At 41.5% G+C, this 16539-nt stretch overlaps 2 protein-coding genes across 4 annotated transcripts; one reads left to right on the forward strand and one right to left on the reverse strand.

Moving 5' to 3' along the window:
* Positions 1–275: 275 nt before the first annotated feature.
* Positions 276–7906, reverse strand: LOC120557597 (glutamine-rich protein 1-like). 2 transcript variants are annotated; one of them, XM_039798097.1, is made up of 12 exons: positions 7463–7906; positions 6509–6768; positions 6336–6410; positions 5402–5539; positions 4148–5311; positions 3550–3709; positions 3186–3340; positions 2539–2653; positions 2356–2464; positions 1278–1441; positions 1104–1194; positions 276–1027 (listed from the first exon to the last, which is right to left on the reverse strand). In XM_039798097.1, the coding sequence occupies exons 2-12, from the start codon at positions 6755–6757 to the stop codon at positions 847–849; spliced, it is 2601 nt and encodes an 866-aa protein (XP_039654031.1). In that variant the 5' UTR covers positions 6758–6768; positions 7463–7906; the 3' UTR covers positions 276–846. The 2 variants fall into 2 exon arrangements, with proteins under 2 accessions (XP_039654031.1, XP_039654032.1); XM_039798098.1 differs by lacking the exon at positions 6336–6410 and having other exon boundaries at positions 7463–7905.
* A 1331-nt stretch (positions 7907–9237) lies between these two features.
* On the forward strand, positions 9238–13240 carry LOC120557598 (proline-rich transmembrane protein 3-like). 2 transcript variants are annotated; one of them, XM_039798100.1, is made up of 3 exons: positions 9238–9493; positions 10319–10856; positions 11001–13240. In XM_039798100.1, the coding sequence occupies exons 1-3, from the start codon at positions 9455–9457 to the stop codon at positions 12635–12637; spliced, it is 2214 nt and encodes a 737-aa protein (XP_039654034.1). In that variant the 5' UTR covers positions 9238–9454; the 3' UTR covers positions 12638–13240. The 2 variants fall into 2 exon arrangements, with proteins under 2 accessions (XP_039654034.1, XP_039654033.1); XM_039798099.1 differs by lacking the exon at positions 9238–9493 and having other exon boundaries at positions 9517–10856.
* The last annotated feature ends 3299 nt before the right edge of the window (positions 13241–16539 follow it).

Genomic DNA, 16539 nt, shown 5'->3' on the forward strand with positions numbered 1-16539 from the left:
TACACCTATCGCCATTTCAAACCACTGGGGGACCACAGGCAGGCTGGGGGAACGCATATTAATGTTAAAAAACCTCAAAGTGAAATTTTCATGCCATGGGACCTTTTAATAACCTACTATACATACAGGAATAAGTTGGCAAAAATCCTTGATGGGTGTTTAAATCGCTAGCTTTGACCTGAGAAAAAAATGTTTCTAATCTCCTGAATGACCACAATATAGCACTTTGACCTTGTGAATATCTGAGGTTCGACTCACTTAATGATCCACAAGCATAAATAATGACGTCATTTTTGAAAACAGGCACAAGTTCTTCAGTTTTGAACGTATCAATTATGTGATCCAAAATGCAGTCAGTATACAAAACAATTGTGAGAAGAAGTCCCTGTAATTGTCCATTAAGATGTCATGTATCATAGTGGGACTTTGAAGATACGCAATATGTGTTAAATGGTCTGTGAGGTTAAGCACTGAAGGGTTATATCCTCAAATTGATACTTTTATAGGAAAATGTACCACATTTGCAGAGTCTAGAGGGCAGGAGGTCAATCAAATTCCAGCAGCGGTCAGACTATAGCCTCCCTTACTTGCCAGTTTAAAGGTTACAGAGGCAATGGCTTACAAAGGTAGTCAAAAGAAAGAACAGTCCAAACCATCAGCTGAAAACAGAAAATGTGTAGTGAGAAAAAAATCTTTGCTTTTATGATGCACTCCTAAGAGAGCAAATGATTGTTCCAGAAGTGGTTCCTTTTGATTTGAGATGATGGTAATTGAGGTTTATAGAGTCAGGATGGATACTGCATAGTCAACAATCAGTGACTGGAGAACATGTTTCTGTGAGTCCAGTCAGTCCGGACCAACGCCGATTATCTCCTGGATCTCTCGGACCACGATGATGCGGGCCAGCACGTGCTCAACTTGCTGACTCGTGAGGGGCTGAGATGAGTACCACATCGGACTGTTTGGTGCAACGACAGGCTCTGGAGTCATGTAGTATGCATCGTTGCGTCCCTTAACACTTTGAGGACTGGAAAAGGAAGATACAGGTTTTTTTGGGGAGACAGACAGACAGACAGACAGACAGACAGACAGACATTACTTACCATTTGAAGAGATAAAAGTCATAAAGTTTAATGGGGCAGCGAAGGGGATTCTCAGGATCCTCCGCCTGCTCTTCATACATGTCATCAGTTTCTGAAACAGACGTCACACAGCACGTCAGCATCTTCTGCTGTCAAAGGCTGTGACTTGTAGCAAGACTTTAACATGAGGCTTACTGTATTGAGCGCCATTCTGTCCTGCACTTTGTGGACCTTGCCCTTTGAGAAGGCGGATGCTGGTCGCTTTGTCCTTGACATTAGCGGGGTTCTTCCTCGTGTGTCTTAGGACCTTAGAGAAAGCTACTTTCATGTGCTGTTCGGGTGTTGTTAGGTGGAAATGCCTGTAACAAAGATGTGTTTTTACCACACGCAGTAATGGAAAAAAATATATGTCTGTCATTAAACAGTCCCTCCAGAAAAACGCAATTATGTGATCGCATAATTCAGTGCATAATCAGCCAAAGTCCGCATATTCATGTGGGGGCCGCATTTTTTCAAATATGCCGTACTTTCGCCGCATAAATTGCCGATTTCCCCGCAAAATATGCGGTGCTTGCATGATTTCATAATTCCCGCATTTTCATTGCAAAAAAGTCACATATATCTTAGCAGAAAGTTGAAAAAAAAATGTTGCATTTACTTCACACAAGAGCAGCCATTTGCCCCTGTTGCCATGGGAACGTTATGAAGTGACGTAATTACGCGACGCGACGTGAACATCGAAAAGCAGGTGTTGGAAGTTGAATTTGACATGTACTTTGAGTCTCTTAAGTTGGTCCAATAAGAAAGCTATCTTAATATCTGATGTCTACTCAAATTTCTTTAAGTGCTCCTGCTGTCTATATTATTAACTATTTTTGAAAGTGTCTCTTTTGTATCTTTTATTTCCCTCTGTTTAGACTATTACTTTTATTTTTACTTTAATATATTATTTGTATATATTTTTGTATCTTATTTGTTTACTTATTGCAATGACTGAATATCTGTAAACTATTTTTGGAAATTAAGTTTAAAAAAAAAAAAAGCAGGGTGTTGGGGGAATCACTTTTTCTTCTCTTTTTCATCAAACCGCAGTTTTTGCAAGTTCCTGCAATTTCATTGCATAAATATACCACATATTCCATCGCATTTTTTAAGAAAACGTGCCGCATAATCAAGGATTTTTGCCCGCAACAATTACAAAAAAACTTTTTCTGGAAGGACTGATTAAAGAAAACCGATTCAGCTCATTCAGTGGTGAGATGCAGTTACTCACTTAGTGTTGAAATACATTAGAGTTGTAAGCAATGTGGCTGGTGAATGTGCACCAAGTTGTTTACACTCCCACAGCATCTCCTCTGTTACGTGACTTGGGATGACATAACCTAAGATGAAAAACATGTAATGAGCAATTCTTTCTATAAAACAATTAAAAATGTATATGTTGACTCTCTCTTACCTAAAGGATGGACACTGGGTTTCCAACCATCCAGGATTTTGTGTAAACATCCACAAAAACGTGTGTAATACGGATCAGAGAAAATATCGTCCACACGTCCATTTTCGGAGAGATACTAAAAAAAAAATAAAAAAATGTGCCGGTTAGAACTAGAGATGGCCCGATACCATTTTTTGCTTCCCGATACCGATTCTGATACCTGAACTTGCGTATCGGCCGATACGGTGTATCAATCAGATACCAGTGTGTCATATATTTTATTATGTTTCAACATCTGTATACTTCTATCCCTGTATGGATGTGATATTATTTATATATCTTTGTTGTCGGTCTGGCTCAGGTTAAACTCTTTGAGAAACATGAACAAATACAAACAATGAATGCCTCAGAACTTTCTTTTATTATCCAGTTTGACAGTCACTTATAACGGAAAAAGAACAAATAAACTACTTTAACGTAGATTTTCTTTAGGGCTTTATTACGTGGTATCGGTTCGGTGCATAAACTCCAGTACTTCCCGATACCGATACCAGCGTTTTAGGCAGTATCGGAGCCAATACCGATACCGGTATCGGAACATCTCTAGGTAGAACTTAAAGTAGACAGCCTTTTGGCAAGATGCACTGTTTGAGCATGGAGATACTAACCTTTTGTATGCACAAGAAAACATAATATAGAACATCGGATGTGAATTGCTCTTCGTCTGATCCTCGTGCCTCCTGCGTCATCAGGGAAAGACCCAAGTTTAGCTCAGCTACCGCGCTGGACACCAAGTCTTCTTGAAAACGCAGGGGCTGACGACCTGTACACAGCCCCAGACAGGAGTGCTTTAAAGTTTACACGCTTATTTCTCAAGCAGAATAAAAGTTCTTGAGTACAATATGAACAGCGAATGCATCAGGAATTGAAACTCGTCGTTTTATTGTTTCCGGTGGTTTGGGTAAGTATACATAATGATAGATATCAATATTGTTTATGAATGTGTGTTCAAACAATTATAAGTTGACTTACGTCCTATGGGTGCAAGCTTGTTCTTTTCCTGCTTGTTTAGCTCCGCGTTTTTTCGTTTCACCCAAAGGCGCCAGACCTCCAGGCCTTCCTCTGGCTTCAGGCAAACAGGAACCATGATCTCTGTAGGCGGTTCAGCATGAGACTCCGTCTCTATGTGACCCTGCACCAGACCAAAAGAAAAGCGTCAGTTAATGCTTTCTGGGAAAGAGGGCAGCAAGAATAAAACACTAACTTTGTAATCACATGATAATAATTTAGCTAGATAAGGTTATAATTACAGTATGTAGCAATAATTTATATTTTTCAAGACCAGTATAAAAATGACATGCAAGTTTACAAACAGAATTTTTTTTATAGTGATAGTTCCAAAAAACAACAAAAATGCATTTGCATGGTTTCAAGCACGATCATGTCAGGTAATGTTCTTAGTATTTCCTGACTAGAAAGATACACGTCTGCCACGTTATTCATTCTCATCACAGTACCAAAAACAATTTTAAGATTAAATTTTTTATCCATTTTATGCTTTGAGCTATGAAAAAAAAAAAAACAGGGTACACAACATAGGAACAATTCAGATAATAAAGTCCGAACGCACCTGCAGATGGAGCTGCTGCTCTTGTCCCTCTTCTCCTTGGCTCTGCTGTTTATTTGGGTCCCATATGTGTACTGACTGTGCAGCGTTGTAAGTCCCTCCTACAGTCTGCACTGCCACAGGGATGTGAATGTTCCCGTTCATGAACTGTGCTGGGAACAGGGTCTGTACTATTTCTTCCTGCGTCCCAGTGGCAGCCGACTGCACATCTGCAGACCTTGATGAGGAACTGGGGGACATTTTGTCCTTACCGTTGGTGGTGGCAACTTGCATTGTGCTGTATGTGTCCTGTGGTATGGCAATGTGAGTTACCCCCTGCTGCTGTGGAGTGGAGTACACAGGGATGGTCCAGGTCTCACCTGTGGGACCTGTGATTGTTCCTGTAGTGCTGTACAGTTGAGCGCTGTCAACAGTGAGCAAATCTGGTCGTAGGGACACATAGCTCTGCTGCTGCCCTTGAGGGATGGTTAGAACTGTGGCCACCTGCTGCCCCTGTGTAACAGCATAAGACACAGATAGAGGGACATCCATCTTGCGCTTCTTTGCAGGTTGGAGAACAGTTGGGACAGTTGTGGACCTCCTCTCTGCCTCCCTGGGTGAGTCCTGTTGCTGCGAAGGAGACATGGCCTCTATGGTCTGAATCTGGATCTGTTGGCCCCTCTGTAGCTGAATTTGTTGGCCACCTGGTAGCTGAATTTTTTGGCCACCTTGTAGTTGAATTTGCTGGCCACCTGGTAGCTGAATTTGCTGGCCATCCTGTAGCTGAATTTGCTGGCCTCCCTGTAGCCGAAATTGCTGGCCACCATGTAGCTGAATTTGCTGGCCATCCTGTAGCTGAATTTGCTGGCCATCCTGTAGCTGAAATTGCTGGCCATCCTGTAGCTGAATTTGCTGGCCATCCTGTAGCTGAATTTGCTGGCCATCCTGTAGCTGAATTTGCTGGCCATCCTGTAGCTGAAAATGGCCATCCTGTAGCTGAAAATGTTGGCCATCCTGTAACTGAAAATGTTGGCCATCCTGTAGCTGAATATGTTGGCCAGCCTGAAGTTGAATTTGCTGGCCACCTGGCAGCTGAATATGCTGCGTTCCTTGTAACTGGATTTGTTGTCCACTTGACAACTGGATTTGTTGTCCTCGAGCTACAGCAGCAACCAGCTGTGCCTGAATCTGTGGTATACAGTTGACATAGTCACAAACCAGCATCACATGAATGCACTTGATATGGGTGGGTGTTTAAAAAAAAAAAAAATCCTGTACCTGCTGCTGCTGCTCCTCTGTGAGCTCTCCCTGCTGGACAAAATGGGCTGTTGAGATTCCCTGCAGGTCCTGCTGTGAGGGGGAGGCCACCTGAAGAACCTGGCCAACTGATTGGCCCTGCTGTTCCTGAATCTGAACCTGGCACAGAGGGAATGTTTGAAAAATATACAGGCCTGTCATACCTTAATGACTTACACTGACCATTGTGAAGTACTATTTGAGATAAAAGAATGTGAATGTAGATGTTAAAGTGAGTTTATGTCCTAAGTAATGACATTTCTGATAAGAAAATGTGAAGCTGCACTAATACAAATACTATCAATACTGAGCATGTCAAACAGTCTACACGTCACAATGTATCAGTGAATTTAACCAAATACACAGTTTCTTCTACACAGAAAATGTTACACAACCCTATGTTTGTGCAAATCCACAGTAGAGTAGTTGTCTATTGTGGAATATTCCATGACGGTCTTAAGTAATATTTATAAATTTAAGGACATTCAGTAGACAGAAGTACAGCAGTAAAGAGAATGTGAGTGAATGAGTGATCCCACTTTATTGTATAGCCAAGGCCATGCCTCCTAACAACTAGTAGGAGGTCAATAATCACTAGAATCAGTAGGCACCTTGCAGGTAAGAAGCAATGCCTGTTAACTGTAATATATATTTATTATTATACAATTATAGATCTGGAGTTACCTCAAATAAAAAAAATTAAAAAAGTATCAGTGCTGAGAGAGCAAAGCTACTTCACTCCAACATCACTTTAACGTAAAGACTCAAACACCAGACTGTTCTCATTAATTTTTTCTTCTTCTCATTAATGAGAAATATACATCTGTGTTTCGGGTCCCTGCAGGCCCCATCTGTCTTGTGCAATTTTACCATAGCATCTCATAATACGAGAAACTGACATTGCTGATAAACTAACCTGCACCTGAAGCTGCTGTTCAGACTCTTGATGCACAGACAGATGAGGCGAAATCTCTGCTGAGGTCACCTGTACCTGTCATTAAGCACGTATATGAAGTGCAGCAGATTGCACCACAGTGAAGAATATCATTCAACATCAACCACCATAATAAAAAAGGGACCTGCTCTTACCGGACAAGCCAGCTCTAACAGAGAGCCAGCCACCTCTGTACTGTCTGCGTAGACACAGTTGGTACCCTGCTGCTGGTACACCATGGCTGTGGTGGTGGCCGCACCTTCCTGCTGGCTGAACTCCTGCAGCACCTCTGGGCCCTTGGAAAGAGACTCCAGGAACTCCTTCATCCTGTGCTGAGGCACAGTGCGGGCCTTCTGCCGCACATACTCATCAAAGGAAACGACCCCACTCCCCTGCTCACTCATCCTCAATTGACCTAGAAAAAGGTACATTTGAAAGTCCAATCATGTCCAAAATTGCTCATATTTACTATGTATTGAAAGCACAGACATGCATAACGTTAATGAAGAATATTGTAATAACGAGGGGCAGTGCAATTTTATAAGCACGACATTAATTAGCTAAATACTGTCATTTAAATAATAGGGTGACGTAATAATTTAACAAGCACAGGGGACAAAGTGCATTTGGGCTTAAGTTAATACGTGAACATTACAATGACTGCTGCGCTTCCATCAACTTTTTCTAGTAATGTTAACTTAAACATTACAGTCAGAGATATAGCTCACAGCTATCTGTAAATTGTTAGCTACAACATGAAAGACAATTTTGGTTAAATGTTTTAGAAGACCAACAATACATTTGACGTACTGTACGTTACAGCTAACGTTAGTGGTTAGCAAGCTAGCTTCACGATGTTAGCAAGGCACTGTTTTGTCACAGCCCATATGGACAGTTAGCTTGCTAGCAACCGCTAACTGTATTTAACACCGCCGAGTGGTTATATCTACCGTAAATTATGCAATTTAGCTACATATTTGCTCATAACATATGTTAAACAATAAATCAACAGTCCATAATTCCATACATAACATGACGCTAGGTAGCTAGCTAATCATTGTGCTAACGTTAGCTAGCTAGCTCGATGGCTCTGGATCATGTCATGCTACCTTAAATAAAACGAAATCCTCTCCTTTCCGCCAAGGCACGGTGTTTAAAACTAAAAAGCCGATAAACGTCTAACAGCTACCACCAGCACACTATTCACTTCGCTACATAGTGCGCATAGTGGCGGTGTAATCCCGCAAACAATTCTGTTTAGATAGCGATAAAAATGTAACCGCAGCGAGCAGGCGAGGTCTGACGTATCCAGGCACGCTTCGGAGTAAAACAAGTTTCACAGCTCCAGCAAAAGCACAGATTTATGCATCCAGTTTAATTCCGAGTGGTATTGCTACGACCTACACCACACAACGACACATACAAAAACCTCCACTGTGTTTACTTTATCCAGTGAGATATAAAATGTCGGAAGTATAGGCCCCGAAAACAACGCGACTCCTCTACAGACTGCTTGCGACGGCCTGCCGGGGTGTTCTGTTAACAAGAGTTCCCATCCAGAGAGATGACATGCAGGCATGGGTTTATAGTCTGTCACAAACTGTAATGATGCTTCATCAGATTTTATAAACAATATTTGTCCAATTTAAAACACCTCACATCAATATTGTTTGATTTGGAGCCATACCTATATTACATTCTTTATTATCTGGCACTAGAAACAAGAGAGGGGGAACAACATAAGAGATAACATGGAAAGTAAAAATAGGCACTCATAGTATATGAGGTCGGATATATAATAGATAGATAGATATTTAATCTGAAATAAAAACATTAATTATAGGCAATTCTTTAAAAGAATAAACCAAATTTACAATTCACTTAAACGTTATTGTTTTTTGCTGAATTTGGTTGTTTATTCGCCTCATGATATTCTCTGTATGCCACAACACCTATGAGTTGTGATTGAAAGCTCTGAAAAAAGCTAGTAAATGGACCTTATTTTGTCAGACTACCTCCTTTTTATTTATGTTTGACTCTGTACAACAGGACTCCCAAGTTCGAAATGAAAACCAAGTTCCAGGTTGAGTCATTTAAAATTGACACATACAGTATATATAATTGCAGCAGTGTTAAAATGCTTCCCAGAGATGTTCTGGTGATGCCTGGTAAACATTTGAATGCATGTACCTTTAACAAAATCTAACTTCCCCAGTCTGCCTTAAAGAGCCAGGCATGTGCTACTGAGGGCCTCCCCCAGTACTCTCCACAACAAACTGCCTCTCGCCCGTCTTAAGGTGGACCAACACAGATGTACTGTGGGCATAGGCTATGTCCACTACACACTGGATAGGAAAGAGTTAATTCCCACACTCACTGCAGACTGCAGGGGCTCTATGGTGAAAGTGGTGGTGGGAGTAATAGGCTTATTACTATTTTTTCTTAAATAAAATTGCTTACAATCATAGCAAAAACATAATAAGATTCATCCAAGTGGCGACTGTGACTAATAGTCTTATACATTTTAGCATACAGTATGCATAACATCTCTCCATATGTCATGTCATGTTTGGCATACGTAACCCCTCGCATGTGCATATGTTTCAAACTAATAGGCAGTGAGTTGGCATAAAACAATACTAGAATGTGTATCTAGTTGGCTTCACATTATCACTTCATGTGACTTTGTGCTACTTAATGTAATCCTTTAGAGAAGGGATTAACCTGTTGAACAACTGTTGTAAAAAGACGTAGATGAGGCTTGTCAGCTTTTATTAATAGTCAATTATTCACAATAAATGTTTCTTTTTTGCATATGTGAAGACAATAATCCCCCAGAAGGTACTTAATTAAGAATTTTCTTTTCCAGAATTGGCCCCTGGTATTTTGGTTTTGCAATTGTTTTAGCAGGTGACACATCAGGATGGGAAGCTGCCAAGTAACCAGCCGGTGCAGTAATAGGAATAGGACGTCAGCTGGATGGCTGAAAGCATGCCTGTAAATCCAATGGGTTCAACCCTCACTGTGATGCTCTTTATCTTCTACATCAGAAATCACATGTTACACAAGCTTGAACTGCAGCTAGAGGTAGAGTGCTACCCATGAAGCACTTAAAGAAAGCAGAGCAAAAGGAATCACAGGTACGTCTGAGTTATCTGGTTTTATTGAAAACAAATTTAAATCTTTGGTTTAGTGTATAGGAGAATTTGTTTCAGCAATCAGATATTATGTTTTGATAATGTTGTGAAATTAATGTTAATAGTTGGAATAGTTAGAAAAAGCCCCCGCTTGTTTTAGAGACTACTTTTGTAACACTTTTGTATTTGTTTGAGTGCACTTTTTAATCAAATAGTACAAATTCTCAACAATAAGTCAGGACACAAGGCATTTCTTAAAACGTGGTTCATGTTTTAAGCAGTTTTAAAGTAAACAAACAGAAATAGCGTTAATTTATCATCTAAAGTCACCTAAGGTTTCAGCAGGCTTTGGGAAATCAGGTCACCTGTAAGCAATGTTTAGGTCATGCTGAAAATAATATGATGCATAATACTTGTGCTCTATTGTCTATTTTAATCATTTAAGTTTTTTATGATTTTTTTTTCAAATCATGTGTGATTTGCACATAACTGAAGTGGCAGCTTGGCATTTGTGACCAAAGGTCACAGACAGATCAGACTAACTCATGCTGTGAACTTTCATGGTTTTGCCAAGTTGTGTTGTACTTTTACTGAGATAAACCATTCAGAGATGTTGTGCAAACACACTGGATTACACAGGAAAATGATTGGCCTTTATAGGCTTGAACCACAAGATTAATTATCTAGGAATCTGTGTGACTCATCCTGTCTTGACACCGAATAAGGGTCTAAGTGGGATGTAGAATAGTTATATTAAAGTAATCTCTGTAGCCAATGTCAGTCTGCTGTGCCAGGCTGTTCCTCTTGTTCTTCTTTGTCGTCCTACAGGTTTTGGGATTTGGACTTAATATCAAAAGTGTCAAAATGGGGCGTTCATCTTTGCTCTTCATTTTGCTAACCGTGTCTCTCTCTTCACTTGGAAGCCTCATCACTTCACATTCACTGGACAACTCTGATTCAGAACGAATAACTCGAAGCACAGGCAGAAACAACAACGCTCCAGACAGCTTGGCCAGTGAATGGATCTTCCATTCAGAGAGCAGCAGTGACTCTGTGCAGGGCCGTGGACAGAGTGTTGACAGTACAGCATCACAGATACTCATCATTCCAAAGGAGACTGAGCAAGCCAGCAATGAAAGCCGTTCTGGGTCTGGAATTCCTTTAACTAAAACACCAGCACATACTCTACACCACTCAGGTGCTCGTGACCAAGGAGCTGACAAAGCTAATACTTCAATTACAGGATACACTCACTCCAGCGTGCACATGATCTCAGAGGAAGCTGTCTTGGAAGGCAGCCACATAACGACTGAGGAACAATTAAAAGAGAGTCATACATCCATTGTAAATGATGATTTTCTGCATGGTAAGTGAACATAGTTAATTATCTCCCATTAGCCACATAATAAAATACACAATTAATTCAAAATATATTTTTACAAAATTGAATTCTGCTGCATCAAAAATAAGACTTTTCTTATTTCTCCCTCTCTCTGTCTCTAATTTTTAGGTTTGGACAGCCCTAAACTCCCTGTCCAAAACAATGCGTTAACTTCCACTCCGAACCATTACCTGTCAGGACCTGGAGGTCCCTGTGTGCTTGGTCTGAGTCCTTGTGTTGTTCTAACAAACTATAACGGCACCAATCTGCTGTGGGATGACATGAGACGCACACTGGCATTTGCCTGGGAACTACATGTCTTTGGATCAGCCAGCCTCTTCATATTGATGGCAATCCTGGCAGTTATGGGAATGGCCGGTGCATGCACTCTTCCTCATCCCCTCTGTGACACCCTGACTTTAGCAAATACTCTCCTGATCCTCTGTGGTAGTCTGCGTGGTGTCCTCCTTCTACTTGATCCTTATGGCACCCGTCAGATCCTCTCTCGTGCTACTCTGGCAGCTCTCCATAATGTTCCTCTGCAGCTCCTTCTGTGGGTGCAGGTTGCCCTCGCACTGGTCACACTCAGAGGGTTGAAATTATTACTTTTCCCGCTAAAGCTGCAGCGCCCGTGGGTGGTTGGAGTGCTGGCTGTATCACATTGCACTCCATTACTTGTAGCAGACCTTTTCTCTACAACTTTATCCCCCACTCTCCCTCTGTTGCTACATACCCTCTCCCTCTGCTGGGGCCTCCCATTCTGCATGGGAATCCTCAAGACTTTCTCTTATCGATATCCCCTTCTCAGGTCTTTTGCACGTCAGTGGGTTCCTTCACAGAGGATTGAGAAGTGTGCAAGGCGAGTAACAGTACTGTGCGCCTTCCTCGGGTTTCTCTGCTGCAGCCTTCAGACGTATAGTCTCCTCTGGCTTTATGGGCTTCTGGGGAACTGGAGGCGCTTTGGCTGGGGCTGGTGGCTTTCTCAGTTTTGGGCCAGAGTTCTTGAGTTAGCTTGGGGATTTTCATTGCTTGTCCTGGGATCCTGGATCTTCTGGACACCATCCAGGGGTCATTCAAGGGGCTATCATGGGCAGAGCAGAAGGGAGGGGCCTAAAGCGGTAGAGGAGACCCGCTTGTGGGGTAGGGTCTTGGCCAGGAAACGAAAACGGCCACTAAGAAAATCTGAGAAAACCCTGGAAGACCTGATGCCAAACAACTGGGGAAAGTATAAGCTGTCTAGAACAGGTTTCAGCACCAACTTAATGTGTCCGTGTAATGATCAACCGTCTACCATTACACAAGAATACATGCCTGATCCTGTTAGCAATAGTAGCTCTGACTTTCAGGCTACACCACTGTGGCAGACAGTTGGGGAACGCAAATGTATTCTTTCACTTATAGAATTTAACATGTGGCCTCCATCTCCAATTAACCTCAGACGCAGCATTGACAGTGCCCTTCACAATAGACAGCTTGTAACAGGAGGTCTGTTCACACTTCCACCTCCCTCTTGGACTCAAACTGTGGACGCAGACACCGCTGATGGAAATAGTGGTACAATAACATTCCCTCCAGCTTATGTTGGCTATGGGTGGACGTTGGATACAGAGTCTATTTCTGCATCTCTAGACCACTTCCAAGGTAAAGACTCAGAGCTGATACAGTCACCCAGTATTATCACTGATTATGAGGGTAGTGTTGGGTCTCCAGCTGCTGCACATCAGGGAGAAGAATTTAACTTAGCACTCTCAGCAGTGATGCATTAGCATTGCTGGTTTGAAGACAGTGTGACAGATGTTAAAGCTGCCTCTAATGTCAGGAGTACCACTTCTAACCTACCCTCACACATCTAGCCTTCATTAAATGGCCCAATCACATAATGTGAACAGTTATGCTCTTGCGATACGGCCTCAAGCAAAAACTGCTTTACTTGTGGTGGTCTAATAGTGACTTAATCAAGACGTCACATGTATGTTTTGAAAATACAAGGGTGTTATCTATTCATTGCGATTTGACTTCCATTGGGTCTTCTGAAATAAATGTTGTTGTTCTAGCACAACTTAATCCACAAGTACATAGTGTGGACATTTCCCCCAGTGGATATAAAGAGTATTTCAGAATTTATAGAGTTTTATAATGTTTGTTTTTATAATGTTTGTTTTCAATCAGTAAGTGTAAAATTCCTATCATCTCAGTCACCGCTCTCCTTTTTGTACCAAATTAGTATACTAACTTCACTGGTTGAAAGTCATGTGAGCATTTGCTTGGCTCATCTTTGGTAATATGTGAAAGCTGCACTATTTACCTCTGCAGAAATAAATATGATTGGATTATTTTGTTGTGTATGAAATAAAGTGATTTTATATGAATCATCTTGATAATTGTAACTGATATAATTGTGGTTGCATGTGTAGCAAAGTTTGCAAAGCACAAATTTATTGATATTATTCTAATGATATTTGATGTGTCCTTTATTACCCATGTAGTCTATCAATTTGATTGAATGGTGTTTTTTTTTTAAGTAGGTTATCCTACCTGCCTTTTTACCTGTGTTTATCATAGCTATCATCAATCCACTTCTGATCAAGTCCATCCAGTTTAACGATTGAAACGGGTTCGAAATCAAGCCTTGGTCAGAAGAAAGTTTTTTTTTGTGTGGAATCTATCTGACAAACAACTATTTGCTTGTCTCGTTTTGATAAATCACTTCTATATGCCTTATTATCTATAATTGAACATGCACTTACTCAATTTTAAGTTAGGTTTTCTTCGGCGGAAGAGCCGTGACGCATTATCACATGTGCTCTCACCAAACTGGCTGTTATTGGCTGGTCAATTAAGACGTATTGGAGACTACATGTATACAACTTTGTAATGGACAAGCTGTTGATACAGAAGCTGTTATTGTGCAAAGGCCACCATTGCAAGGCAGTCTTCACCTCAGAGGTGTGGCGTCTGATGGAAAACATGCAGCTGCGGTTCCAACACGACGCGGTTCACTTGCATTCAAGTTGGACGAACAGTGTGACCACAATTCGGTTATCTATCCTCTCGCATCTCTTATAATTCTCTGTGATCCACAATGGTGCTGATTGTTTTATGCCACAGAGTTTATTGCGTATTAAATTATTAATGAAATAGACTACTACATGGGGAATTGAATCAAACAATAATCAAAATATTAATCCTAATCAAGCTTTGATTAAATAGCCTATGTGTGATAGCCTATATTGTTCTAACTAAGTTAATGCATTCTAAATAAATAAACACACACACACACACACACACACACACACACACACACACACACACACACACACACACACACACACACACACACACACACACACACACGTGTATGTACTATATCCTCTTATTTTAAGATCTCAAAATTAGGCCTATTATTATTTATTTATTGGCCCACAGAGGCCGTCTTCGGTGTGCAGAAATGTGTTTTATGTCACTAATGTGTTGTAGTCTGCATAATGTGTTCTTGTATGGGGACATAATCATCAAAATATAGCTCTTTTGGTAAAAAAAAACTCCTCCAGGTCCTTTTTAAAACATGATGGAACCTATTATTTTTGAGCGAGCAATGAATGGTTATTGCAGTGTATTTTGGGAGGGCTGTCGGGTATGTTTGGATTTTTCAATCACCAAATTTAATTAGTTTATGTGCTTGTTTTTCCAGTGCACAATTTGATGGATGCAAAACTGAAGCGCATGGATCCATCAGTGCATTGTAGTGACAATTTGATGACTCTCAAGGTCAAATGAGTCAGAGCTCCTCACTTTCTTTTAGATAGTGGATAAGCAGTTTGGAATTTTGGCCAATACACAATAAACTGTGTAAACTTTTTCTTCTAATGTCAAACAGGTTATGGGCCTCCTATACTCCTTTGTCTCAAATGCCCTCTGAATGTGGCTTCTCTGTGGACAGGTCCCGCAGAGAGGTGCGCTTTGCTGCACCTTACCAGAGCTGCCATATTACCAGCATAACTGAAAAATAACTGCACTTCATTATTCATTAAGCCTTTTCTTAACTTTTGCATTTGGCTATTCCCTAGTCTAAATCCACGACGTTCCACTTCCGGGATTGCTCCGTTGCCGTCTGAAATTCTGCCGGATTTGATTCTTTTCAGCCGGGTGTCCATTACCTTCCGTTTTGTTTGTGTTTGAATTTTAAATTCTAGTCAATTTATGCGGACTATGGTTAACTGCTTCCTCAGATCTCTGCAGGGTAAATCCAGACAGCTAGCTAGACTATCTGTCCAACCTGAGTTTTCTGTTGCTCGACTAAAACAACCTTAGAACGTACACATGTTCCACGACAACAAGTTCCTTCCCGAGGCTATTTTGCAACAGCCCCGCGGCTTTTCCCGGTGCTTAGCCACCCATGACGATTGTGATTGGTATAAAGAAATGCCAATAAACCAGAGCACGTTTTTCTCCCATCCCGGAATGCTGTGTGGACTAGCCAGACCCTCCTCCACAGCACTGTGGAGGAAGGTATGGCAGAGTGAGACTAACTCTGTAAATAAAATCAAATGTTTAATCAATTTGCTCTAACTTCTTGCATATATGAGTGTGCCTCTTTCTCACTCCTCCATCATTTTACACTGCAGGTTGGTGATTACGTACTACCACTGTGTTTATGGAGGGCACCAATGACAATGTCTTGCCCTGCTGCGTTACCACCACCCTCTGTTTCTTGCTTCCCATCTGGGATGGTGGTGAAGATTGGTGGTATCGCAGCAAATTAACTCAAAGTTAAGGGTTAGTGACTTAACATATTGTCATTTTATTGGCTTTAGAAAACTGCTTTAGTATATTTTTCTCATCTGTTATTAAAACTCTTTCAGTGTCTGACACGTGGAAGCCCCTTTCATCGGTCTGTAGCAGTTGTGGATTTGCTGTTGAAGTGCCCTCTGGAGGACTGGCCCTCACTACACCCTACAACAGAGGCTTGTGTGTAGAGATCAAGGTATGGTGGGCCCTCTTATGGTTAAAAATGGAAGCTGAAGTGTACTCATGTTTTTTATTGACTCAGTTTGTTTCCTTGCAGGATAATAAGTATTTACTCTCTCTTCTGTTGGCGGATGCTGAGCTCTTAGTCACATGCCCTTTGTTACAGGACATTACACCGACCACAGCAACAACTACGCCTCCTAGTGATATTAGCCAGGTCCTGCAGTATCCTCAGTACCCCCATTTCCCAATGGTTTCTCAATACTCAGTGTTTCCTGGGCCCACTCCTCCACCACACACTCCTGCCCTACCTCAGGTACAATGGCACCGTTGCCACAACTTCCACAGTTTCCCTCAGGTGCTGCTACATTGAAAACCAAGAATCACCTGCAGCTCAGCACCCTGCATTTCTTTTCATGCCACAGTATCACAGTTCCCTCAGTACCCTCTGTTTGCCAAACGTGTACCACCAACGCAGTCTACTGCTTATAAAAACACTGCTGCTCCCCCGGTCCAACTACCTCATGCTGACGTCTCCATTTCCTTTTCCCCCCACAATTCCCCATAGTACCTGGAATTTTTTTATCCAACAATCTCTCCTCCTACTCGTGCCACAAGCATAACCACACCTGCACCCACCACAAAGCATGATGGGAAGCCTTGTATTCACCAGCAGCCAGTTTCCATTGCCCCGTAAATA

The sequence above is a fragment of the Perca fluviatilis genome, chromosome 4 (genome assembly GCF_010015445.1).
Source record: "Perca fluviatilis chromosome 4, GENO_Pfluv_1.0, whole genome shotgun sequence".
Lineage (NCBI taxonomy): Eukaryota > Metazoa > Chordata > Actinopteri > Perciformes > Percidae > Perca > Perca fluviatilis.